At 45.4% G+C, this 20,934-nt stretch overlaps 2 protein-coding genes across 6 annotated transcripts; both read right to left on the bottom strand.

Annotated features, from left to right (window-relative positions):
- Positions 1-501: 501 nt before the first annotated feature.
- Positions 502-14,163, bottom strand: si:dkey-110c1.10 (unconventional myosin-Vb). The gene is made up of 34 exons (XM_017407177.3): positions 13,995-14,163; positions 13,393-13,503; positions 13,119-13,287; positions 11,688-11,989; positions 11,458-11,601; positions 11,295-11,376; positions 11,093-11,200; positions 10,884-10,996; positions 9,761-10,029; positions 9,588-9,669; positions 8,352-8,492; positions 8,110-8,241; positions 7,944-8,027; positions 7,728-7,844; positions 7,549-7,646; positions 7,364-7,450; positions 6,874-7,194; positions 5,876-6,032; positions 5,542-5,781; positions 5,230-5,439; positions 5,052-5,145; positions 4,806-4,954; positions 4,534-4,725; positions 4,362-4,462; positions 4,153-4,267; positions 3,839-3,944; positions 3,578-3,700; positions 3,248-3,399; positions 2,971-3,060; positions 2,334-2,466; positions 1,938-2,235; positions 1,567-1,741; positions 1,038-1,118; positions 502-946 (listed from the first exon to the last, which is right to left on the bottom strand). The coding sequence occupies exons 1-34, from the start codon at positions 14,019-14,021 to the stop codon at positions 785-787; spliced, it is 4,965 nt and encodes a 1,654-aa protein (XP_017262666.1). The 5' UTR covers positions 14,022-14,163; the 3' UTR covers positions 502-784.
- A 136-nt stretch (positions 14,164-14,299) lies between these two features.
- On the bottom strand, positions 14,300-20,099 carry mbd3b (methyl-CpG binding domain protein 3b). 5 transcript variants are annotated; one of them, XM_017407428.3, is made up of 8 exons: positions 19,956-19,984; positions 17,507-17,575; positions 16,812-16,971; positions 16,211-16,348; positions 15,931-16,021; positions 15,648-15,825; positions 15,269-15,430; positions 14,300-15,174 (listed from the first exon to the last, which is right to left on the bottom strand). In XM_017407428.3, the coding sequence occupies exons 1-7, from the start codon at positions 19,967-19,969 to the stop codon at positions 15,283-15,285; spliced, it is 798 nt and encodes a 265-aa protein (XP_017262917.1). In that variant the 5' UTR covers positions 19,970-19,984; the 3' UTR covers positions 14,300-15,174; positions 15,269-15,282. The 5 variants fall into 5 exon arrangements, with proteins under 5 accessions (XP_017262917.1, XP_017262918.1, XP_017262919.1 ...); XM_017407429.3 differs by having other exon boundaries at positions 17,507-17,572; XM_017407430.3 differs by lacking the exon at positions 17,507-17,575 and having other exon boundaries at positions 19,956-20,099.
- Positions 20,100-20,934: the final 835 nt, after the last annotated feature.

The following is a 20,934-nucleotide window of genomic DNA, read 5'->3' as shown; positions in this document are numbered from 1 at the left end:
TCACATAGCAGGAAATGCCACGAAAACAATCTTTATTTATTGCTGTTGACAATGACACTTTCAGCCGAGGCAGTTCTTCCTCCTCCAGATGCTCAGTTCGTGTGTCGGGCCATCAGGGTGCCGAGCGAAGCGGGAATGCAAACAGAAGTCGAGGACAGAAGAAGCACAACGAAAAGCACACAGACGCAGGCGGACAGGCATGCATGATCATACCCCCCACCCCCCACCCCAGCCGCTCTGTCCGAGTGACCGGGGCCAGAAAAAGAAAAAACAGGAAAAAAAAAACAAAGAAACGTGCCGGTCGTGTACTTCCAGAAAAAGGTGCATGATAGGAACAACAAAACAAAATGTGTAATGTGCCAGCACGCATAATTATTTGATGTTAAATGCCAACTGTTGTCTTCTATATTTTGATATTTCAGTATTGTTTTCTATTTTTCAAATGTTTGTGAATATATAAATATGTATTACCGATGATGTGTAGTGGTACAAAGTACTCGCATGGAAATTTTTTTATACACGAGATGTTTCTAATTTTGCTTTTGTTTTCTTTTTTTTTTATTCTGGTTGTTCTTATTGGGGGTTTGAAGCTCCTGATACTACAGTCTGACTGTGTTTCTGCTGCCAATAAAACGTAAGAAAACACAAAAAGAAAGAAAAAGCTTTATGTGTTTTTTTTTTTAGTTTTATTCAATCGAACAAGTTGGCGCTGCTAACGATCAGTGATTCAGGAAGTTGGGAGTTTAAATTTGCTAAAAACGTGTAAATATGTGCATCCAGTTTTTCAGGCTCTGTGCAGAAAGGAGATCTTGAGGGAGTCGGGGATGACTAATCCTTCGGCGCTGATGGCGGGTGGAGGCGAGTAGGGGAATGTGACAGGAAACACTCTCCGCACGTCCATGAGGAGCTGCGGAGGCTGACTGTCAGAGGCGCCTTTCAGAAGTTCCTGGAAATAGGAAAAGTGGGGGAACGCCGATATGAGACCTGCAGTTTTGAACCCGACGAATGTGTTCCTGCTTTACAGCTGCAGACAGTACCTGGACCGTGCGGATGAAATTCAGAGAGACTTTTTCATCGAGATCACTGTGCGGACTGTAGACAGTCAGAATCTTCACAATCTGTCAAGGAAAAAAAAAATATATATATATATATATATATATATATATACATATATGAAACTATATTAAATTAAAGGCCTAACCCTTTTTGAAAAAAATGCACATAATTTGTTGCCTTTCATGCCAGAATTTTAAACTAACCTCATCTTATATTGAGAAATGACAGAGTTGTAGCCATTATGGTCAAACCTTGAAAATAATATGTGACATCACAAGATGTCCTGCTTAGTACGTGTCATGCATGACTCTCAGCTACTACCACATCAAACTCTAGCTCAGTATCTGTAAAACTGACTGAGTTATAGCCACTTTTGTGTTGGCTAATGTCAATTAACTGCCTAACTTTCTGCAAGTTGCATCAAATTTGTTTAGTGAGATATTCTGGTAACAAACAGCACTATTGCTCGCCTGTCACGTTTCCTTCAGGTTTAACCCAGAATGAACCCACCTGTTTGCTAGAGAGGGCAGTGCAGGTCTGAACTATGGCCCGAGCGTCGGCGTCGGTCTTCTTCCCCACCTGCAGCAGCTGAGTTGCCTGGATGAGGGGCTCCAATGTGGCCACGGCACCCCCTGCCTGCAGACCTCGGCTCCGCAGGCACTCCTCCAGCAGGCTCACATTGTAGCTGAGGCGAGGCAAAGGAATAACATGTGTGAAAGGCGACGTTGAAAAAAAAAGAGAATATAAGAGCAACATAAACACTGTTACACATCACATGCATGACCCGTTATTTTCCTGTTACTCTTTGAAAAAGACTGACCGCACCTGTGCTCAAAAATGAAGACACAATGGGTGCATGAGTTCTTTTTATGCGTTTCTACCGTATTTGCATGCCGCGGCTCCAGCTGCACATGTCCTTCCTCAGCAGCAGGTTGTTGAGAGCGCAGGCGCAGATGAAGTGGCTGAGCTGCCTGAAGGCCTGCTCCGTCAGACTGAGGGGCAGAGCCTGCTGGGTCAGGGCGGCGTGAAGGCCTTCGAGCTCCCTCAACACAGGCGCCATGGTGGGGGCGTCCCCTCCCACCGGCCTGGGGATCGAGCCCGCTCGCTTCCTGGATGCTCCCAGCTTCACGGCTGAGCCGGACAAACCTGCGATGGTCTCGCTCTCCAGCAGGGCTGGGACTGAGGAGGAGGAGGAGGAGGAGGAGGAGGAAGGTGTAATTCGCAGTGAAGAGAAGCTTTCTTCACAAGCATCACTATCATGGCTGACGGAGGGGTACCTATGAGCTTCTGTAGGCGCGCCTCTGTGATGAAGAGGAGCTGCTGATAGCCCTGGATGCACAGGTCACTCAGGGTGCGGATCAAGTTGCTCAGGTCAAAGGTCAAAGGAACAAGCTCATTTGAGTCATGGCTCTGAAAATGAGTCAGACATCTTTAAAAGAACCCAAAAAACCAGACTGTGTGCTAAAAAAACCTTAAAGAACATCATTTTTGTACAAAACTAAGATGATTTCTAACCAGGGTTCCTGCAGCGTCCATTTTGAAATTCCATACTCCTCCAGACTCATATTTCCACACTTTTTAATCCTCTTTAACAAAGCATCTGTAGATTCACTGTAATTTAACATGTTTGCACAGTAGTGCTGGTTTCATCTGTATGCTCATGTAAAATTATTGGATGTAGGAAATTTCTATGGCTTTCCAGTGCATCTTATTTGAATAAACAATCCCCTTTTTTATTTAAATATTGCTCTGTTTTATTTCAACTTTTAACAAAATATTGCATAAGTTATTTTGTCTAGGCAAGATAGTTTTTGATTAGAATCTTTTGTTGTGGAAACATAAATAAATTCCAAACTATCCAAGTCCGTAAGACCCCTGTCTGTCAATAAGATGTCAACAGTAAATAAAGTTTACCTGTTTTGGGGAGTGTTGGACCAACAGGTCGTGCAGCAGACAAACGTTTTTCAGCCACAGCACAGTCATATCCAAGTCATTAACATGTTTCTGCAGAGACAGAATATTTGAAAAAAGTCACTGACACTGAAAACAACCGATATAACAGAATTCATAAGAATAATCTCTCTAGAATTGCCTAAATCTTTGTTTTTCTTAAAAATAAATACACAAATAAAAAAATCTACCAGACAGGATCTTTGGCTGTCATCGGAGTGAAGTTCAGAGCTCAGGTTACCTTCATAGCAGCCTTCATGGCGGTGACGGCAGCGCCGCAGAGCGAGCGAGCTCGGCCTTGGTCTCCGCCGCAGTCGGCCTGACGGACGCACAGGAAGAGGATGCTGGCGGGCAGGCCGGGAGGCAGAGACAGAGCGACGTCCGCTCGGATGTCTGAAGGACAGAAGGTGACGTTTCCCATATTTTAAGAAAAATGGCAAAAAGTAGTTTCACAAACCAGCAGTAAACTGTAATTCACATGAGCGTGGATGCACTGTAACATGGGGGTAACATGGCATGTTAGTGGAATATGTGGGACTCTCTTAGATAAAATATATTAGTGACGTCTCACCTGTGATGAGATTCTTAATGAGTTTGGTTTCGTCTCTTTTCCTGCACTCCAACAAGCCGCTGACAGCTGCTGGTTTCAGCTGAGGCAGACAGGAAGCCTCTGCGGTCAGAGCTGATGGGAAAACTAGAAACAGAACACAACTCAACATAAACCCGACGCAAATGTAGGAATTATCACAGGAATGCTGACGTGTTGAACCCAACCCCAAGGGAGCACAATCTGTCACAGAGGTTCCTCAATCGACGCAGCGATCAGGCTCACCGTGAGACAGGAGACGTCTGAGCGACACTGTGGTTTTCAGCTCCTTCAGCTCCCTCCTCAGCCGCGCACACTCCTGCTCTCTGGCTTCCAGCAGCTCCCAGATATCCTGTGCAGGGAGACATTTTACATTTTTACATTATGGGCTTTTAGAGCCTAGAGATGAAATGTGCAAAAACCGCTGAAGCAACAACCACGAGAGAGTATTAACATTAACTTCCTGGGATTAGACTTTGGTTAGCTTTAACTGGAGAAATGAATGCTGAGTGGTGAATGACTGTGAATGCTGAATCAACGTTCACACAACAAATGTGAACCTGTGTCTGTGCAGCAGAGGAGGAAGCAGAGATGGCCTGGCTGAGCTGGGACCTCACAGCGCTGAGCTCCTCCTCCCACCGGCTGTGCTGCTGACGGAGCTGACTCTCCAGAAACCTGAACAGATCAAACCGGATCCCTGTTAGCTCCTGCACACAACGCAAACCTGTCCGGCGCCACGCTGACCGGCGTGGACGAGTGGCACACTGACTTGTTCGCTACTCGAACGGCATCGTAAGCGAGCTCCAAGTCTTCTCGTTTCATCTTCACGGCGGGGTCTTTGGGCACGTCCATCTTCTCCATCAGCTGCTCCTGTCGATGAAAGCGTGACGATGCAAGCGATGTTTCCTCGGAGTCTTTCTGCAGCCCTCATGTTTACTCACCATCTGTGTTTCCGGGCTCCACGCCGGGTGTCTCCTCTCGTCGCTGGGCGACGTCACGCTGATCCTCCGTACCGCCTCCGGGGAAGGGAACGCAGAGGGGAAGGGTGACATGGACAGCGGAGTCGAGGAAGGAGAAAGAGGCTCGAAGCTCAAACTCTGGGTGGAGTCGGTCCGCCGGTGGCCTTTGCTGCGCTGTGAGCAGAGAAAGAACTATGAGGCGAACGAGCTGAAGTTTCAGCGCCGAACGATGTCGAAGGGCGGGGCCCCCAGACCTCGGTGAGCAGACTCATCTCCCTGAGGTTGTCGTATCTCTGCTCCAGCCTGGTGAAGTCTTTCAAGAGACTCTGATACTTCATTCTCTCATCGTCCAGCTCCGAGCGGAGATCTGCGCTGGCCTGCAGCACAGCCTGGTGCACACACTCTGCACAGGCAGAGAGGAAAGGGGAGGTCAGAGATACAAAATAAGATAAAAAAACAAAGAGAGAGGAACTCAGACCGGTTAAAAAGAAAAGTCCCACCTTGTTGTGTTTTTTTTTGCTCAAGCAAGCGAGCAGAGACATCCATTTTCTCTATGTAAACATTGTCCTTTTCTGTCTGTAGCATTTGTAACTCCTGAAATACGGTGACGATAAGATGAGATTTTAAAATCCGGATCAAGTAGGAAGTGTTTTCCTCTTTGGTTTCGAGGGGCCTTACCTGTGTGAGTCGCAGGATCTCCTGAGCAGTTCTCTCCTCGGCTCTCCTCCTTTCCTCCACCTCCTTCTCACTCTCAACTGGATCAGGGGGAAGCTTCTCCTGTTTCTGGGTCTCCAGTTTCTGTACGATGGCCCTCAGCGCCTCCAGCTCGGCACTGGCAGCCTCTCGCTCCGCAGTGAGGGTCTCTCTCAAAGCAGCACTCTGCCTTACCTGGCGAACACAAAGCAAACATTAAATGAAACCTCCTCCTCTAACCGCAAACATTTTGTTTGTTTGTTTGTTTGCTCCTTAGCTTCTGAGCCCCTCGCCCACCTCCTGGTCCACTCGGAGCTGCAGCTGCATCAGTTTCACCTCCATGCCCTTGTTGAGCTCCCTGTACCTCTCCACCGAGCGGGCCTCGGCCTTCAGCTTCAGCAGCTCCCTCCTGCTGGCCTTGCGGCGCGCGCAGCACTGCATGAACACCACCGCCGCCCGCACACGCCCGTACGCCCGCCTCGCCAGCCACCCACGCACTCGCGCCTGGAGCAACGCCGCGGCCCTCTCTGCCACCAACTGAGGAGGCAGAATAAGTTTAGCGTTCAGCTCAGCTCAGCTCAGCTCAGCTCAGCTCAGGTCACCTGCTTGTTAACTTTTGGTTTGCGCCGACCCGTTTGTATGTGCGGCGTGCCAGCGTTCCCCTGGTGAAGGCTTGGATGGTGACGGTGGCCTGGCGGATCATGACGAAAAGCTGCCGGACCACCACCATACGGAAGGTCTTCTGGATCACCAAGGCAGCCTTAGTGTAGTGCAGCGTCAGAGCCAAACTACAACCACATGACAAAGATAACAGAATATTCCCCTAAATTAAAACCTATAACATGTAAATAAAATAACACAAAGGGCTCCATCATTCTAGTTTCCACCGATTACCGTGCAGTGATCAGGCTTAAATAATTGTACTATTAAAAAGCATTATAATATATGCTAAATATATAAAATAAAAATCTGAATTAGCACAAGTAAAATAATGAAATGAAAAAGTGCATTTATGTAAACGTAATGTCCAAGGAGCAACCCTTACGTTTCAGTATCTGGTGCAGCAGTCACAGAAAGCGTAAATCCAGGCTCTTCTGCAACCTTCCCGTTAAACTGAGATCCGAACTTTGACTTTATTTGTCCCAGACGTTAGCCGTTATTTGACGGAGCAGCTTGCATATTTAAGGTCACTATTTGCTGCACAACCAACCTTCTGTTAGGACTGTTTTCTTGAAGCTGGGCTGATGAACATCCACGTCATTTTTTTTATTTCTACAACATAACTAAAACCTTGATTAATCTCAGCTGGTCCACTGCTAACGGGAAGGTTGAAAATATTGCCCTAAATGTTCTTTATTTGTAGACATCCTGGTGGGGACCGAACTCTTTAAATGTTGAAAGAATTTCAATAAATAAGTGATTATAAAGAACATAATGTGTAAAGTTGGTCTTGCTGTACATCGTGAGAACCCTTTTTTAAGTTTTTTTCTAAAGGTTAATAAAACAAATCTGTTTACTTCCATCCAGGACTTGTTCAGGTCCCATTTTTGCAGATAAGATCTAAAGGGTTCCTTTACATAACAGGAGAATAACAGTGGCCCACAGAGACAGACAAACATGGATCCTCACCGTCGGGCCAGAGTTCCCCTGCTGTACCGCTGTATGGTTCCAGCCGCCCAGCAGATCCGGCCGTATCTGAGCCGGCCCAGCCAGCCTTTGACTCGACTTTGGATGATCACAGCAGCCACTCGCAGCCGCTCAGCCCTCAGCCGCTCCAGAAGAGCCACCTGGCCCGCGCGGAAAAATACCTTGGTCTTCCCAAAGCAGTACTGGTCCGGGTCCTGAATGAGCTGAGGCAGGTTCTGCCTGCACAGAGCCTGGGCCTGGGCCTGGCTCTGCGGGCCCCGAAGCAGAACCCGGTACCTGCTGAAGAACTCCTCATACGTCCATCTGAACAGAAGCAAAAACACAGCTTGATTTCTACGCTTCAGTTTTTAGTCATTTAGTCATTTTGACCTTGAGATTCAAAACTTCTCCTTCATTTACCTTTAGGAAACTTAACTCTTCTACTAACATGTGGATAAAATATGGTCAGGAGTAAGAAGAACGTTTAAATCACCTGGACGGATAACCTGCTGCGCTGATACGAATAGTCTCCAGCACTCCACAGGCTCTCAGCTGCTGCACGGTCCTCCTAGGGTCAAACCTAACAAAGATACGATCCGATTAGACACATTTAAGTCATCCCCAGTTGGACACGCGCACCGACACTTTGCTGAGAGAGCACGCCGGTTCAAGACTCACATAAAAGGTTCTTTGAGGTCGTTGGGTTTAATACAGCGGACGTAGTGCGGGGTGGTGCTGTTAAGAGTGTCCATCAACATCTCTAAGGACTGACGGAACTGACGAGGAAAAAGCAGCAGGAGTCGGATGAGACAAAGTCAAACTAAGTCTTGTGGGAAGGAAATTATAACGAGTCTCACCTGGAAGCCTACAGTGAGTTTATGTTCTCTGGTTGCTCTTTTCCCTGAACGGACGCTCCCATTGGCTACGTTAGGCGCGTTTCCCTGCTGCTGGAACAACTCAGCCACCAGCTCAGACTGATACACACACACACACACACACACACACACACCGCAGTGTTACGCAATTAGAAATAAGACCTAAATGTCTGCATTTTAGATTTAGCGCATATCTACCTGACTTGCTCTGAGGATGTTAATGAGCTCCTCGAAGACTGTGTCTCGGTTTTTGTCCAGAAAGCCAGAGCATTCATACTGCACCTGATTCAACGGGGGCGAGAAATGACACACTGAGGAGAATTACAAGTTTCTTTCAGTTGGACTGAAATAGGAGATCACTTACCGTGTCAGCAAAGTGCAGAATGATGAAGGCGCTGTTGGACATGCGGGGTTTCCTGAAGTGGGGATGGGGCTTACTGGTCAGGTGTTGGTCGTACAGTTTGAGGACCCAGCTTTCATCCGAACCCTTTGGCATCTGAAAGGAAACGCACACGCGTGGCGGAGATTTGCGGCTTTTCGCCAAGTCGAAATTACTGAGCACTGCAAGACTAAATGAAACGGATGAGCTCCGCAAACGAGACCGACCCTGCACTCTTCGTCCAACAGGTCAAACATCCCCAGCTGGCCCTCAATGAGGTTGATGCACTGCTGATTGTCACTGAATTCGATCCTGTTCCAGGCCAGCTCCTCCCGCACGTACTCCTCCTGCTCCAAGTGGAACACGTGCTGCACACGAAAACAAAACACACACACGTAGTCACCATTAAAAAATTTTTTTTAAAAAGGTGGACTTTGCATGAAATACGACGCGACACTCCTCCGTATCCCTCTCTGCTGTGCTCCTGCTCTGCCGCTGGAAAACGGATATCTGTCTGGGTGCTGAAAAGTTGAGTTTTTGTGCACTTCTCAGACTGCATGTGGGTGTTTAATTGTTTAATAACAACAAAAACATATACTTAAATTAACAGAATGAAGCATAAATGAAAAAAAATGATCAAAAAAGCAACATTTTCATAGCATTAAAGATAACAATCACCAGAATATTCAGGACCACATTCAAGAAGAAAACACTTAACTGAGTGAAAAACCCTAGCGCTTTGTGCGATCAGTAAGCACTCAGAGTACATGTTGGAGATGACTCTTAGCTACTACCATACCAAATTTTAGCTCAATATCTGTAAGATTGACCGAGTTGTAGTCGATTTTGCTAGCTGTGGCGGACATCTCGAATCAAGTTGGCTCCAAAGGTTTTTCCAGTTGCAGATGAACAGCCACTGATTATTTTCTGAGGGTTTGATTAAAACCTTTCCACCGGTTTGTAAGATATTTTGCTAAAAGACAGACAAATCAACACACACACACACAGATGGGCAATTACATGATTTCCCACCTTTCATGGTGCGTGAGCCAGAAATCTTTTGAAAAGCCACGTGAAATGTGACCGTCTATGATTCAGATATTCACACATAAGTTTCAGAGAATGAAAAATAATAAAGAATTAACCCTTAAGTCAGTTATTTTGTTAGCAAAACAGAAGTAATGTGTCATTATGGGCTGTCCAAAATTTAAACTTCTTCAGCATCAGCAAATATATGAAAGTTTGGTTTTACAACATTTTACTGCGTTTATAACAATTCAGGTAAATAAAAACCTGTAAAAACGAGTCTAAGACTGTTGGATTATTAATAAAATTAACTGTACTGACTGCATTTTATTTTATATGCTTTATATTTATAAAAAGGTACGATTCGTATCGTTTTCATATAATGGCTCTGACACAGTCCAGAAAAAAAAAAAGACTTACATCAAAACAAAACTCACCCGGTTAAACTGCTGCTGGAGCTTCTCGTTGGCATAATTTATACAGAACTGTTCAAAACTGTTCCACTCAAAAGTCTCAAACCTGCTCCGAGAAAGAGACGACGTGTCACACAGTAAGATTTTAACTGCAGGGGGATAAAAAAAAATTTAAAAAGCTGAGGCTCCTGGCTCACCCGTAGATATCCAGCACCCCTATGAAGGATTTGGCCTTTGACCTCTGACTGCGCAGGGCCGAGTTGAGCCTCTGGACAGTCCATGTAAACAGCTGGCCGTAGATGTGTTTCGCGAGAGCATCTCTGGCTTCTAGAGCCTGCTGACCACTCACAGGTTTTACCAGCAGCTCCCCTCCCACTGCCAGTCTGCGGTGACACAGCCAGTGGGCCGTCTGAGATCCTTCAACTCCCAGCAGCTTGGAGAAGGCGGCCAGAGCGCCGTCCTGTGCCTGACGATCAGAAAAAACGTTTGTTTTTTTTGATAAACCTGCAGCGTGGCCACGAGCGCTGAAATGTGCCGAAGAACGGAGCTGCAGCTGAACTGTTTACGTTAAAACAAGCAGAACAAAAAGCTAAAATCAGCAGAGCAGAAGCTGAAATGGATCAAACTGTTCATGAAAGCAAAAATAAGCAAAAACCAAGTATCCAAAAGCAGAGCTGAGCAAAACTAAAGATAAAAACGGTATAATTTGCAAAACTGTAACTTAAAGTTAAAACTAGCAAAATGAAATAAAAAGGAAAAAAATTAGCTAACTGAAAATGAGAAAAACTGTTGAAACAGTAGCTAAAACCCTTGTTTAGCTAAACAATAGCTAAAAATTCTAATTTGCTAAAACTGTAACTAAAAACTAGAAAGAGCAAAACAATATCTACAATTTTAATTTAACCAAACTGAATATAAAAGCTACAATTTGCAAAACTGTAGCTTAAAGTTTAAACTTTAGGAGCCTTTAAAAGCTACATGTAGAAATCTTAAAGCTACAAGTGAAAATTAGAATAACTTGTAAAGACACAAAATTTGCTAAATAGTATTAAAAGCGGACAAGAAAAGAGGAAGTATGCTGCTGCAGTTTGATAAGAACAAGGTTTCAGCTCTTAATGCATTTCTGGGGAGAATTTATTTTAAATAAAGCAATTTCTGATCAAGCTGAATATAAGTGATTAAAAATAGCACACAGTAGTTACAGAAGAAACTATAAACAGGCAAACGACAGTATTAACACACACAATAAAAGCACTTTGTAGTGATTTATAAGAACATAAATGAGAGGTAAGAGGAGAGGAACAGCTGAATATTTGTTACATCTATATAACTCCTGTCAGAGCTTCTCCCACTGGCTTGAATGTTGACGTTCCCCAGGTGCAGAACAGCCGACACGATCCTGAAGAGCTCCAGCTGCTGCTCGGGAAGCACACCTGTGGTATCAGCAGCAAAAAAAAAAACCACTTCAGAACTTCTGGCCGACTCGGCCTGCGGGAGCGTTCGGGAACGTGCGGGGGCGCGGCTCTTACCGAGCGTGGTGAGGGCACTGCGCGTGCGCTCCAGGTCGGACAGGTCATCGGTGCCGGGTATGCGCGTGTCTCCGCCCTGGTTGGTGTAGCGGAAATGTTTCGGTGCGTCTGCAAAAAAGAAAAACAACCCCAACAAAACCAATCAGAACATGAGGCACACAGACATGATGAGATATCCGAGAGGCGCTGAAGGAGGTCTCACCGAGTTTGAGTGCTCTCATTTCAGGCAGATCTCTGGAGGCACACAGCTGGTAGAAGATGTGGTAGTTTCTCTCTGAGGACGCCTGAAGCAAGCAAACGTTTGATAGAGACATTAGGAAATGTTCTTGTAGTTTAAACCACCAAGCAGCAGCAGGGCTGATCACCTGGAAGACGACCCTGGACTTCTCCAGCAGGTACGTCCTCATGTTTGCCCCGACGATGTCCCCCTTCCTGCCAAAGCCGATCTCTATGTACTTCCCGAAACGGCTGCTGTTGTCATTTCGGGTGGTTTTGGCGTTTCCTATAGACTGCAACCAGAACACAGACTGAGACTTCGTTTCTAGTTTTTTGAAATCCTACCTCTGAGAGGAGAGAGGCATCATTGGTCCTTCACCTCCATGATGGGGTTCGAGGACAGGACCCTCTCCTCCACGCTAGTCCGCTGCGCGGCGCCTCCGACCACAGCGAAGTATCTCATGGTGAACTTGGCCGAGACGGTTTTCCCCGAGCCAGACTCCCCGCTGATGACGATGGACTGGTTCTTCTCCTCCCTGGTCATGGTGCGGTAGGCCTCCTCCGCCACAGAAAAGATGTGAGGCTCCATGTCGGCCATGTCCTGGCCGCTGTAGGCGTCGACCACCTCCTCGCCGTAGATGGGCAGCTGCTCGTAAGGATTGATGGCCACCAACACAATACCTGCACAGGGCCAGCGATACGTTACACCGCTTGTAAAAAGGTTGAGTTTTTAGGATTCCATCAAAAAACAAAACTTTAGAATCTGTTGCAAAAAAAAAATTAACTTCAGTTCAAGAGAGAGAAAAAACAAAAACTTGTACATGTCCCATTTTCTTAAGTCTTCGTTAATTTATTAGCAAATGAAAATAAAGTAGATTTTAAGTGTGTGGATAAAAGCTTTCTAATAATCTTGTATTTTTTTAACTGAAAGACAAAAGTGTTTTTTTCACCTTAGGAAAAAAAAAAAAGATCCATTAAATTTTTTATGATTTCTTCATTTATTCCCATCATAAAGTCAGGAGAGAAAATATTTTGGGGACAGACTTTAAAATTTATTTATTTTTTTTGTACTTTCTTTCTTTTCCACCTTTTTGGGACTCAACAGAACAAAACAAGGTTGTTTTTTTTGTTTGTTTGTTTGTTTGTTTCTTACACAATGTATCTTTTTCAGTTCATTTTATCACAAAACATTTTTATCCCCAAAATAGAAAAAGGATTGTTTAAATCTGCTAATGACTCAAAGTCAAAAGGGGGAAAAAAAACAAAAAACAGAAAAAAATCTTTAGTCAGGCCTGGAAAATGGGACAAGTTGTAGTTTTTCCTTTGCAGGCTCAAGATGTTATTTTTTAAAAAAAAGTTCTAATTATCTTCTTAAAATAAAATAAAAAAATACATTCATAAAGTCAAGAGGAAACAAGAATATATATATATATATATATATATATATATATATATATATTATTTTTGCCTAAAACTATGCAAACTTGAACAAAACAAAAACTTTAAAACAGCCTGAGCTTCCAGAAGCTGTTTTAAACAGCATTACCTCAACTTGGTATATAAAAGTTTTACTTCCTAATAAAATGTGTGTCCATGAGGGAGTTGCCTCCAAAGTCTCAACTTTTGACCTTCTGTATCATCGATATCATGAGCTGTAAACAGAAGCACACAGAAGCTTCCGGCTCTCTCTTTATATATATATATATATATATATATATATCTATATATCTGCTCCTGCTGTCCCACTTTTCCTCAGCAGACAGTCCTCGTCTTTGTAAATATGCCACCTCCCTGCCCTTTCTTTGCTCACCGCAGTAGGTGTAGATGCTGCTGTAGTCCAGAAAGCGGACCCGCAGGTTGTGCAGCACGGCGGGCTCATGGAGGAAGCTGAGAGCCGTCAGGTCGTTCTCGCCCTCCAGGATGTCGGGGTTCCCCAGCGGGGGGAGGTCGGACAGAGAACCCACCGGATGATGGACCTCCTATTTAGTGGGTGGCAGCAAATGTCATTTATTTACTTTTTTTTTTTTTAAACCAGAACTGACTTATAAACTTGAGCACAGAGAACATAATGTGCAAAGTCTCACGCGTCCATCGGGGAGCTGCAGCAGCAGCTGTTTCTCTCCGGGCCTGAAGTCCTGCAGGAGCTGAGCTGAAACCCACACCGAGTCCGGGTCAGGGACCCACACGCTCGCCCCCTGACAAAGGAACACAGTTTTACTGCAAGACACCAACAAAGCATCTGGAAAAATAATTGATGCACACACACACACATATATATATATATATATATATATATATACACACACTTCATTGCATTTTTGAACACTGTCACACCTCCTGGTCCCACCCAGGCAGGATATTTGTCACCCATCAGCACAAAAAGCTACTAAACAGTGTTAAAAATTAACACTGGTCATCCTCTCTGAACAGCTCATAGGGATTAACCATTAGTCACCACCAAAGATTCTTTTTTTTCCCCACTTCACAGCAGTGTGTCCTCTGCAGACATTCAGCAGATCCTTCACTTTATTTACTCAGTCGGGTCCCTCTAAGATGTGAGCATTAAGTCTTTAAAATGTGCTGTATACCGTGTATTATACCAGGAAGCTTACACACATCCATGCTCAGCCCGGCGCTGCCCAAGTCGTGCTTCGCATCTACAGCAGTTAAATAAAACTCTTCTTACCTTGGTGTAAAGTTCGAGAGTCGCCATGGTTTTCTTCTTTAGGACAGGTGGGAGAACATCGCCCGAGAGCCAAGGGATCCCGTCCTGTCTCCGCGGAGCAGCCTCACGAGCCGGGTGACAGCACTCTGCACTTTGTTCACGCTCAGGTTAACAGTTAATCCGCCGCATATAGACGTGCAGTTCGTACAATTACCTCCGGGCAGAAGGAGAGAGAGAGAGAGACAGAGAAGAAGAGCACCTCTGAACGCAGCTCCACCTGCAGAATCCCCAACACCCGGCGAACAAAAGACAAGCTGCGAGTTCGGTGACATACTGGCACGTTTTAATAAGGAAAACAAATTTGTTCCAGCTGACGTAAGGAAGGGGCGTTTCACGATTTCAGCTACATGAAACAAAACAAAACAGCTAAATCATTATTCTTTGAATATTATAGGATAAAACTAATTTACAGTCTTTGTGCGTGGATTTCAATGGAGGCAGCACGTGTAGCAACTCCAACACATTGAAATAAAAAACACAAAAAAAAAAAAACAGCAATGTGTTAAAACGTCACCAAGCAGTTTAAAGAATGAGAATAGCTGACAATAGCTGAAACTAAAGCAGTTTCGTGTCATTTCTCCAAAATGCGTTTGCAGGTTTTAAGCTGGAAAATCGTCAGGTCTTTAATGTGACACACACCTCTCGTGTCAACACTGAGCTCAGCTCTGATTAAAAATGATCCTTGAAATGACACACACACACACACACACACACACACACACACACAAGCTGTACAACTAACATCCTGACTAAACTTCCACACACAGGCCTAAAGTACAAAACATTCACTCCTGATCAAAACATCTCAACTTTCTGATGACAAGAAAAACATTTGGATTTAATATGATTGTCAAAAAAAAAATAAAAAAACAAAAAAACAACATTCAACACGTTTAGTAAAAAATACATTTATCACCAAACACTGAATTGGACATGATGTAAATAATTTTTTTTTTTCTTTTATATCATTTGTGGCTTTTTCAGGTCTCCTATTTAAAAATCATCTGGGCTCATAAATACAGTGGAGTCTCAAAGAATGGGGCTCCTAATGAAACAGCTGCTGGGGGTCGGGTGGGGGTGGGGGGTCCATCAGGTCTCTGCTAGAGGCGTCCAATAAGTTCATTTGGATTTTTGGAAAACCCTAAAAAGAGAAAAAAAGAAAGACAGAACTTTAATGAAGTCGTTCTGGTAAAAGCCCGAGACGTTTGTGAGTTTTACATCGGGGGGGTCCTCGCCTCGGACACTTGTGCTATACGCTCTCCATGTCCTCGCTGCCGGCGCCCTCCTCCTTCAGGGGCTCCCCGTCGTTGGCGGCCTCCTCGACGTGGGCCAGCATGTCGGCCATGAGCGCCTCCTCCAGCCTTTTCCTCACGCTGTACACCAGCTCCTCCTGCTTCCTGCACGGGAAACGCAACAGGAAGTGGTTCACTTTGTGCCGGTAACATGCTGTCTTTTTTTTTTTTTTTTTAGAAACTGTCCAACTTCTAATAACGCCCACTTGCAACACAGCGTTTTGATAAAGTGGAGACAACGCACGTGAGCTGCCGTTTCCTCTTTTATCGACTGTAAGGGAATTCGGCGGGAAGGAGCCGCGGCCGCTCCGCCAGCGCTCACCTGATGTCCTCGTCCGTGACGATGAAGGCCTTGCACAGCGGCTGGGCCGTGTTGAGCCACACGCCTGGGTTCTTCTCCACGGCGGCAGAGAGCTGCCCGGTGATGGGGGCGGCGCTGGTGTGGAGAGCGCTCGCGATCGCCGACAGCAGCGTCTTGTCCGTGCAGCCCGGGCCGACGCCTGCGAGGGAGCGGCGGAGGCGGAGGGGGTCATGAGGCACAGCCGGGGTGGGGGGGGTGGGGGGGTGCTTAGTGAATATGAATTGTTAATGCTCGGCTGGTTTACCTTGCAGACCTTTAGGCAGCTCCATCGTTTTAACCAGCTCCTCTGCGATGTCATAAGCGTTAAGTCCACTAAGTTTCTTCTCCCAAAATAGCTGTAGACAAAAAGAAAAAAAAAAAGTATAAATATTGTTGCTTTCAGAGTAGCACACATATCAAATAGCAGCATATTCAGTCTCATCTTTGCACCAGCTGGCACCTGATACTTCCTGTTACTGGATCTAAAAAGACACGTCTTTCTGGTTTGTCTGCGCTGACGGTTACAACGACCAGGGGCCGCTCACCTGTCGGGGCTGATCAACGGCTTTCTGAGGGTCTGTCTTCACTTTGTTGTTGGGATGGTTGGTAACCTTGGTAACGGGCTGCTTGAAAATGGACGCTGTCTGCCTGACTGGGAGCGACGTGTTTAGGTCGGGTTTGCCCTGAAGATGATATAAATAAAACACAAAAGGAGGACGGTGTCACAGACAGGACGAAGATTTGTGCTGCCGCGACCCAAAGCGGCGCCGTGTGGATTTATTCGGATCCGATCGCCCAAGTCTCAACCGTCGGGGACAGGTTTCTCCACACCAGTTTACTCGTCTGAGATCACGAAAGGCGATCCAACGCAGGGAGCAGAGTCGACACGGAGATGTTTTTTCCCAAATAATAGAAAACAAACATGCGTTCTGTAAAATCTAAAAGGAAAACAAGCCGGTGGCTATAAATGCAACAATGTGTGGAAACTGGGTGCAAAGGGTTTACTGAAGTGTATTGTTCACATCCCTGTCAGTAAGAAGTTGCTCAAGAAAAACTTTTTGGATGGATCGGATCGGATCGCTGACACTGGACAGAAACGAGCTTCCAACAGCTTGCAGCGCGCCGCCGCCGCCGCCCTGGGCTCACCTTGTTCTGGTTGTTGTTGTCGTACCGCAGCCGCTGGCGGTTCTTGTTCAGCTTGCTCATCAGCATCTTCCCCGTGCGAAAGTCGAAGGAGCTGAGGTCCATCTGGTTGCCGAGGTAACGGGCCAGCTGAGGCTTGCTCCGAAACTTCTTCCCAGATGGACTAGGGAGGCAGGTGGGTGCAGAAGAAGATGAAAACAAAACAATGCGTTAACCCAAACTGTAGTCGACGAAGACGACACAGAGACGAAGGGCCGGACGGCAGCATGGACACGTCTCTCTCTCTCACACACACGAGTGAAACACAACGTGCAACAAGTCAGAAAGCAGAAAGAAGCAGGTAGAACATCCAAATGAGCGATGGGAACTGGAACCACGGGACCAGAACTTCGTGAAATGGATGCAGTCTTTTTATGGACACCCTCTGTAAAGCAAGGTTGCCGAGTCACAGGCTGTGTGCGTCCAGGAAGCTGACAAACACAGCAAAAGGCACCTCTGGGCAGGCGCGAGCACAGTGGAAACATACTCGAACCAAATGTTTCAGGATGGAAACATCGCAGCCCCACTCGACGGCACATCTCTAGCCTGAGCGATGACCAACCAAAGAAAAGAAACAATAAATAAAAAAAGACACTGTGGGTGGATTCGTGCCAGCATCTCATGCACACAACACCAGTATGATTGTACAGTCAGCCTACCACAAACTATACAATCGACCCGCCTCCCCCCTGTCTTGCCTCTGCTCCTCATCTTGCTCTTCTCCTCTGCTAAATGAAAACAAACCTGGAGTTGTTGATTCACTTCAGTGGAGGTGGGGAGGGGGAGACAAAGAGTGTTATCATTTTATTTACCACCAGCCAGCAAAAGGCCGGACGGTTAAAGAGGAGGTGGCCTTGTTGTCCTGCCACACACACACACACACACAGAGATCCCCCCTCTCCTCTCCGCCTTTCAAACTTTACACCAAACACACACACATATACACACATTCCCTCCCCTCCCCGACCATACTCCTGCCTGTTTCCGTCCACAAAACTCGGTGTATCGTGTAACAGTGGTGTACTGAAAGCGCTCGCTCGTTTAGTACCTAAAATAATAGACATCGCTTTTCCCAGCTGACAAACCCGACTTTCTGGTCACTTCTTCCATTTTCCAGCCTTTGGGGAGAGCAGTGCAATCCCACCTTTTCTTCTCCATATCCCGCGCGAGTAGCCAATGAGTCCGCCTAAAGTTAGCCCTGTTAATCGGGTTGGAATGTTGCGAAATGTGCCGATGCTGTTCTTTCTTTTTCTTTTTTTTTTTGGTGGCGGGCCTATCGCTTTCTCGCGCTTTTGTTTTCGACCATTTTAAGAAACGTGCGGATCCTGTAATGGGATCTCCCCCGGAGCTCACGTCTCGTCTCTTTGTGGCGACGCGGATCGCTCCGCCGCGGAGCTGCCCGGCCCCATCACTACCCGCGAGGGGGACTCGCCGAGGCTACATCCGCATGGAAAGCAGGGCAAGCCCCGGCTCCGTAAAGACACCGCGAGGCAAACGGAACTAGACAGGAAGCGCGTCAATTTCAAACTTCAGCGTAAAAGCATCGCTTCGTCGTTCTACAAACCACATACGAGTTTGTAGAATCACATTAATGTCATTAAACATAAGACCTTTAAAAGTATAGCTTGTGTGTAACAGCTGAGCAAAATGGGGGAAAAATAAAATGATTATTTTGTTCTTGCAAGTTTTAATTAAATAAATAAAATAAATTTGTTTAATTATATTAGATTTAGGGAAAGTAAAATAAATAAATAAAAAACTTCTACCAAATTTAACACTGGCACACACAATTAAAAGGTTTTCTTGGGTTTTAAAATGGACCTGAAGTAGAAAGGACGATGACTTATCCAGATATTTGTTCTGTGACATCTAACTCATTAATCCACAGCAATAACTAAGCTGAAATAAAATAAAACACAATGTCAGACACTTTCAGTAGACGTCTCACACACAAATCATTTTTAAATGGCTTGGATTGGAAAATATGAAATCAAAGGTTAAAAAGGTTACACAGAATTACATATATTAAACCATGAAATTTGAAAGAGTTTGCTTCAGTGGTTTTCAAGACATATTTACATGCAGCAAATCTGAACATAAATACCTACTAATCTTGCATGGATGTTGCCATAGTTGACTTATTTTCAGTCACATCGACTGTTTTTGCAGCTAAACAAACGTATGATGTAGTGGGCAGCTTATCACAAATTTTGCTTACAAAGTTTTAAAGATACAAATAAATAACTATATAGTGGGAAAAAACAATTTCTTTAATTCTTAACCACTCTTCGTGATATTGCAATGAGTCTATTTAACAGTAAACATCTGTAGCAGACAAACTACTCAGGGACTTAGCGCGACTAGGAGTTGAGAAGCTCGGGCTTTTATTTTGAAAAACGGGTCAATTCCTGCTTCCTGTTTAGTCGGCACGCTGCAGACCAGCGCGCAGCGCCGCTAAAACCTGGAGGACCATAAATTTATGCCACAAATAGACCGTAATGACGAAGCGCTGGTGAACAGCATCCATTAATGCTGAGTGACAAACACTGACGGACCGCAGAGTGACATAAAAAGCCTCAGACTGTGAGCTAAAAATGCGTAAGTTTTACGTAAGTTACGTGAAACTGGGAAAGCCGTTTGACCACGACAACGAAGACCGCTGTCCTTCACACTTAAAGCCGGCACAACCCCCTCACCCCCAAATTAACTAAGTAAATCCCGCGAAATAAACACGCCTAACCTAACGCAGGGTGTGCTTATGGTGTCCGTGTGTGCGGCGTTTTAGGGCGAAACGCCGAAACAATTTTTTGCAGACGCTTCACGTGCCTTAAAAAAAAAACTACCTCTGCCGATATGGCAACAGCGGCGAAAAAACGCAGAGACGATTTAAAGCACTGCGAAGTGAAAAACACGGAACCGTGCGAACCGAGCAGAACCGGGGGTGGGGGGGACGTGCATCCTGACTGCAGACCGCCGCAGCGCATTCACCTAATCGATTGTAAACACACTTTCCAAATCCGCATTAAAATGGCGCTAAACGTTACAGGGACGGCCAAGAAAAAGCGCCGGGCCAGCCGCTCGTTTTGACGCTAAAACAAACGTACTCACTCGTTTTTATCCATCTTGAGGACACTATCTCGCTTTCTGGCTCTTGCTGTGTTAAATCCCTTCTCCCCTCTCCTCTTTCAGTCCCCTCCCCCTTCCATGTTAGAAATGAGACATTATCCACGCAAATTTTCGCAGCGGCTCTGATAAATGAAGCCCGGAGCCCCGCTGGACTCTGGGCCCAAACCTTTCACAATGTAGCTTCACTGCAGCTCCCATGAGTTACATGATCAAAGCCTGTGTGCTATCCTTATTTTTATTACTGTTATTATTGTTTTACATGAGGCTGATTTCACAGCTGCTCCTGTCAAATTAAATTAAGCACATCCAGCTGCTGGGAGGATGATCTGTAAGCGCACTGGGACAGTACATGCGGGTACTTGGTTTGGTCAAGACATTTTTCAAGTTTAACTGGATACAATCGGACACACGATTGGTTTGTTCACGCTGTAAAAATCAGTGGATAAAAAAAAAAAGAAAAAGAAAAAGTTTGAGCTCCATTTAAGCCAGGCATAACATGCTTGCGCTTTGTTTGTTCTGGTTTGTCTGTTTGAATAGGCACAAAATTTAAGGAAAACCTGTGCCTGATGTGGCAAACTAAGGACTTCGGATTATTTTACACCCATAGAGAACTACACCACTGTTGTGATCCACGTGATTGTGTTAGTTGACATTTAAGCAGAAATATCAGTATTTGAATACTATCCAAGACCACAGTTCTGACGAAAGGTTCTCTCCAGGCACCACCCACAGACTTAAAACATGCATGTTAAGTTAATTAACAACCCTAAATAGTCACTAGGTGTGAGCGAGGATGTGAATGGTTGTCTGTCTAGTTTGTATTTACGTGGCCCTGTGATGGACTTGCGACCTGTCCGGGATGCACCGCGGCAACCCTACAAAAGCGGGTGAAGAAAACGGATGTTACAGATGCACAGAGGTCAATATTCTTGCAGAGACATGAGCCAATAAGTCCACCGTC

Source organism: Kryptolebias marmoratus, linkage group LG24 (genome assembly GCF_001649575.2).
Source record: "Kryptolebias marmoratus isolate JLee-2015 linkage group LG24, ASM164957v2, whole genome shotgun sequence".
NCBI classification, from domain to species: domain Eukaryota; kingdom Metazoa; phylum Chordata; class Actinopteri; order Cyprinodontiformes; family Rivulidae; genus Kryptolebias; species Kryptolebias marmoratus.
This window is presented reverse-complemented; position numbering and strand designations above follow the sequence as displayed.

Excerpts from the sequence above, each read along its gene's own strand:
- si:dkey-110c1.10 (XM_017407177.3), bottom strand. The coding sequence starts at position 14,021 with ATGGCGACTCTCGAACTTTACACCAAG. Across the intron at positions 13,504-13,994 it reads CTCTCGAACTTTACACCAAG|GGGGCGAGCGTGTGGGTCCC; the intron begins GTAAGAAGAGTT and ends TTCCTTTGTCAG. Across the intron at positions 7,195-7,363 it reads GCAGCAGGTTATCCGTCCAG|ATGGACGTATGAGGAGTTCT; the intron begins GTGATTTAAACG and ends GCTTCTGTTCAG.
- mbd3b (XM_017407427.3), bottom strand. The coding sequence starts at position 18,005 with ATGGAGAAGAAAAGGTGGGATTGCACTGCTCTCCCCAAAGGCTGGAAA. Across the intron at positions 16,349-16,811 it reads ACAACAACAACCAGAACAAG|GGCAAACCCGACCTAAACAC; the intron begins GTGAGCCCAGGG and ends TATCATCTTCAG. Across the intron at positions 15,431-15,647 it reads GTCACGGACGAGGACATCAG|GAAGCAGGAGGAGCTGGTGT; the intron begins GTGAGCGCTGGC and ends TTTCCCGTGCAG.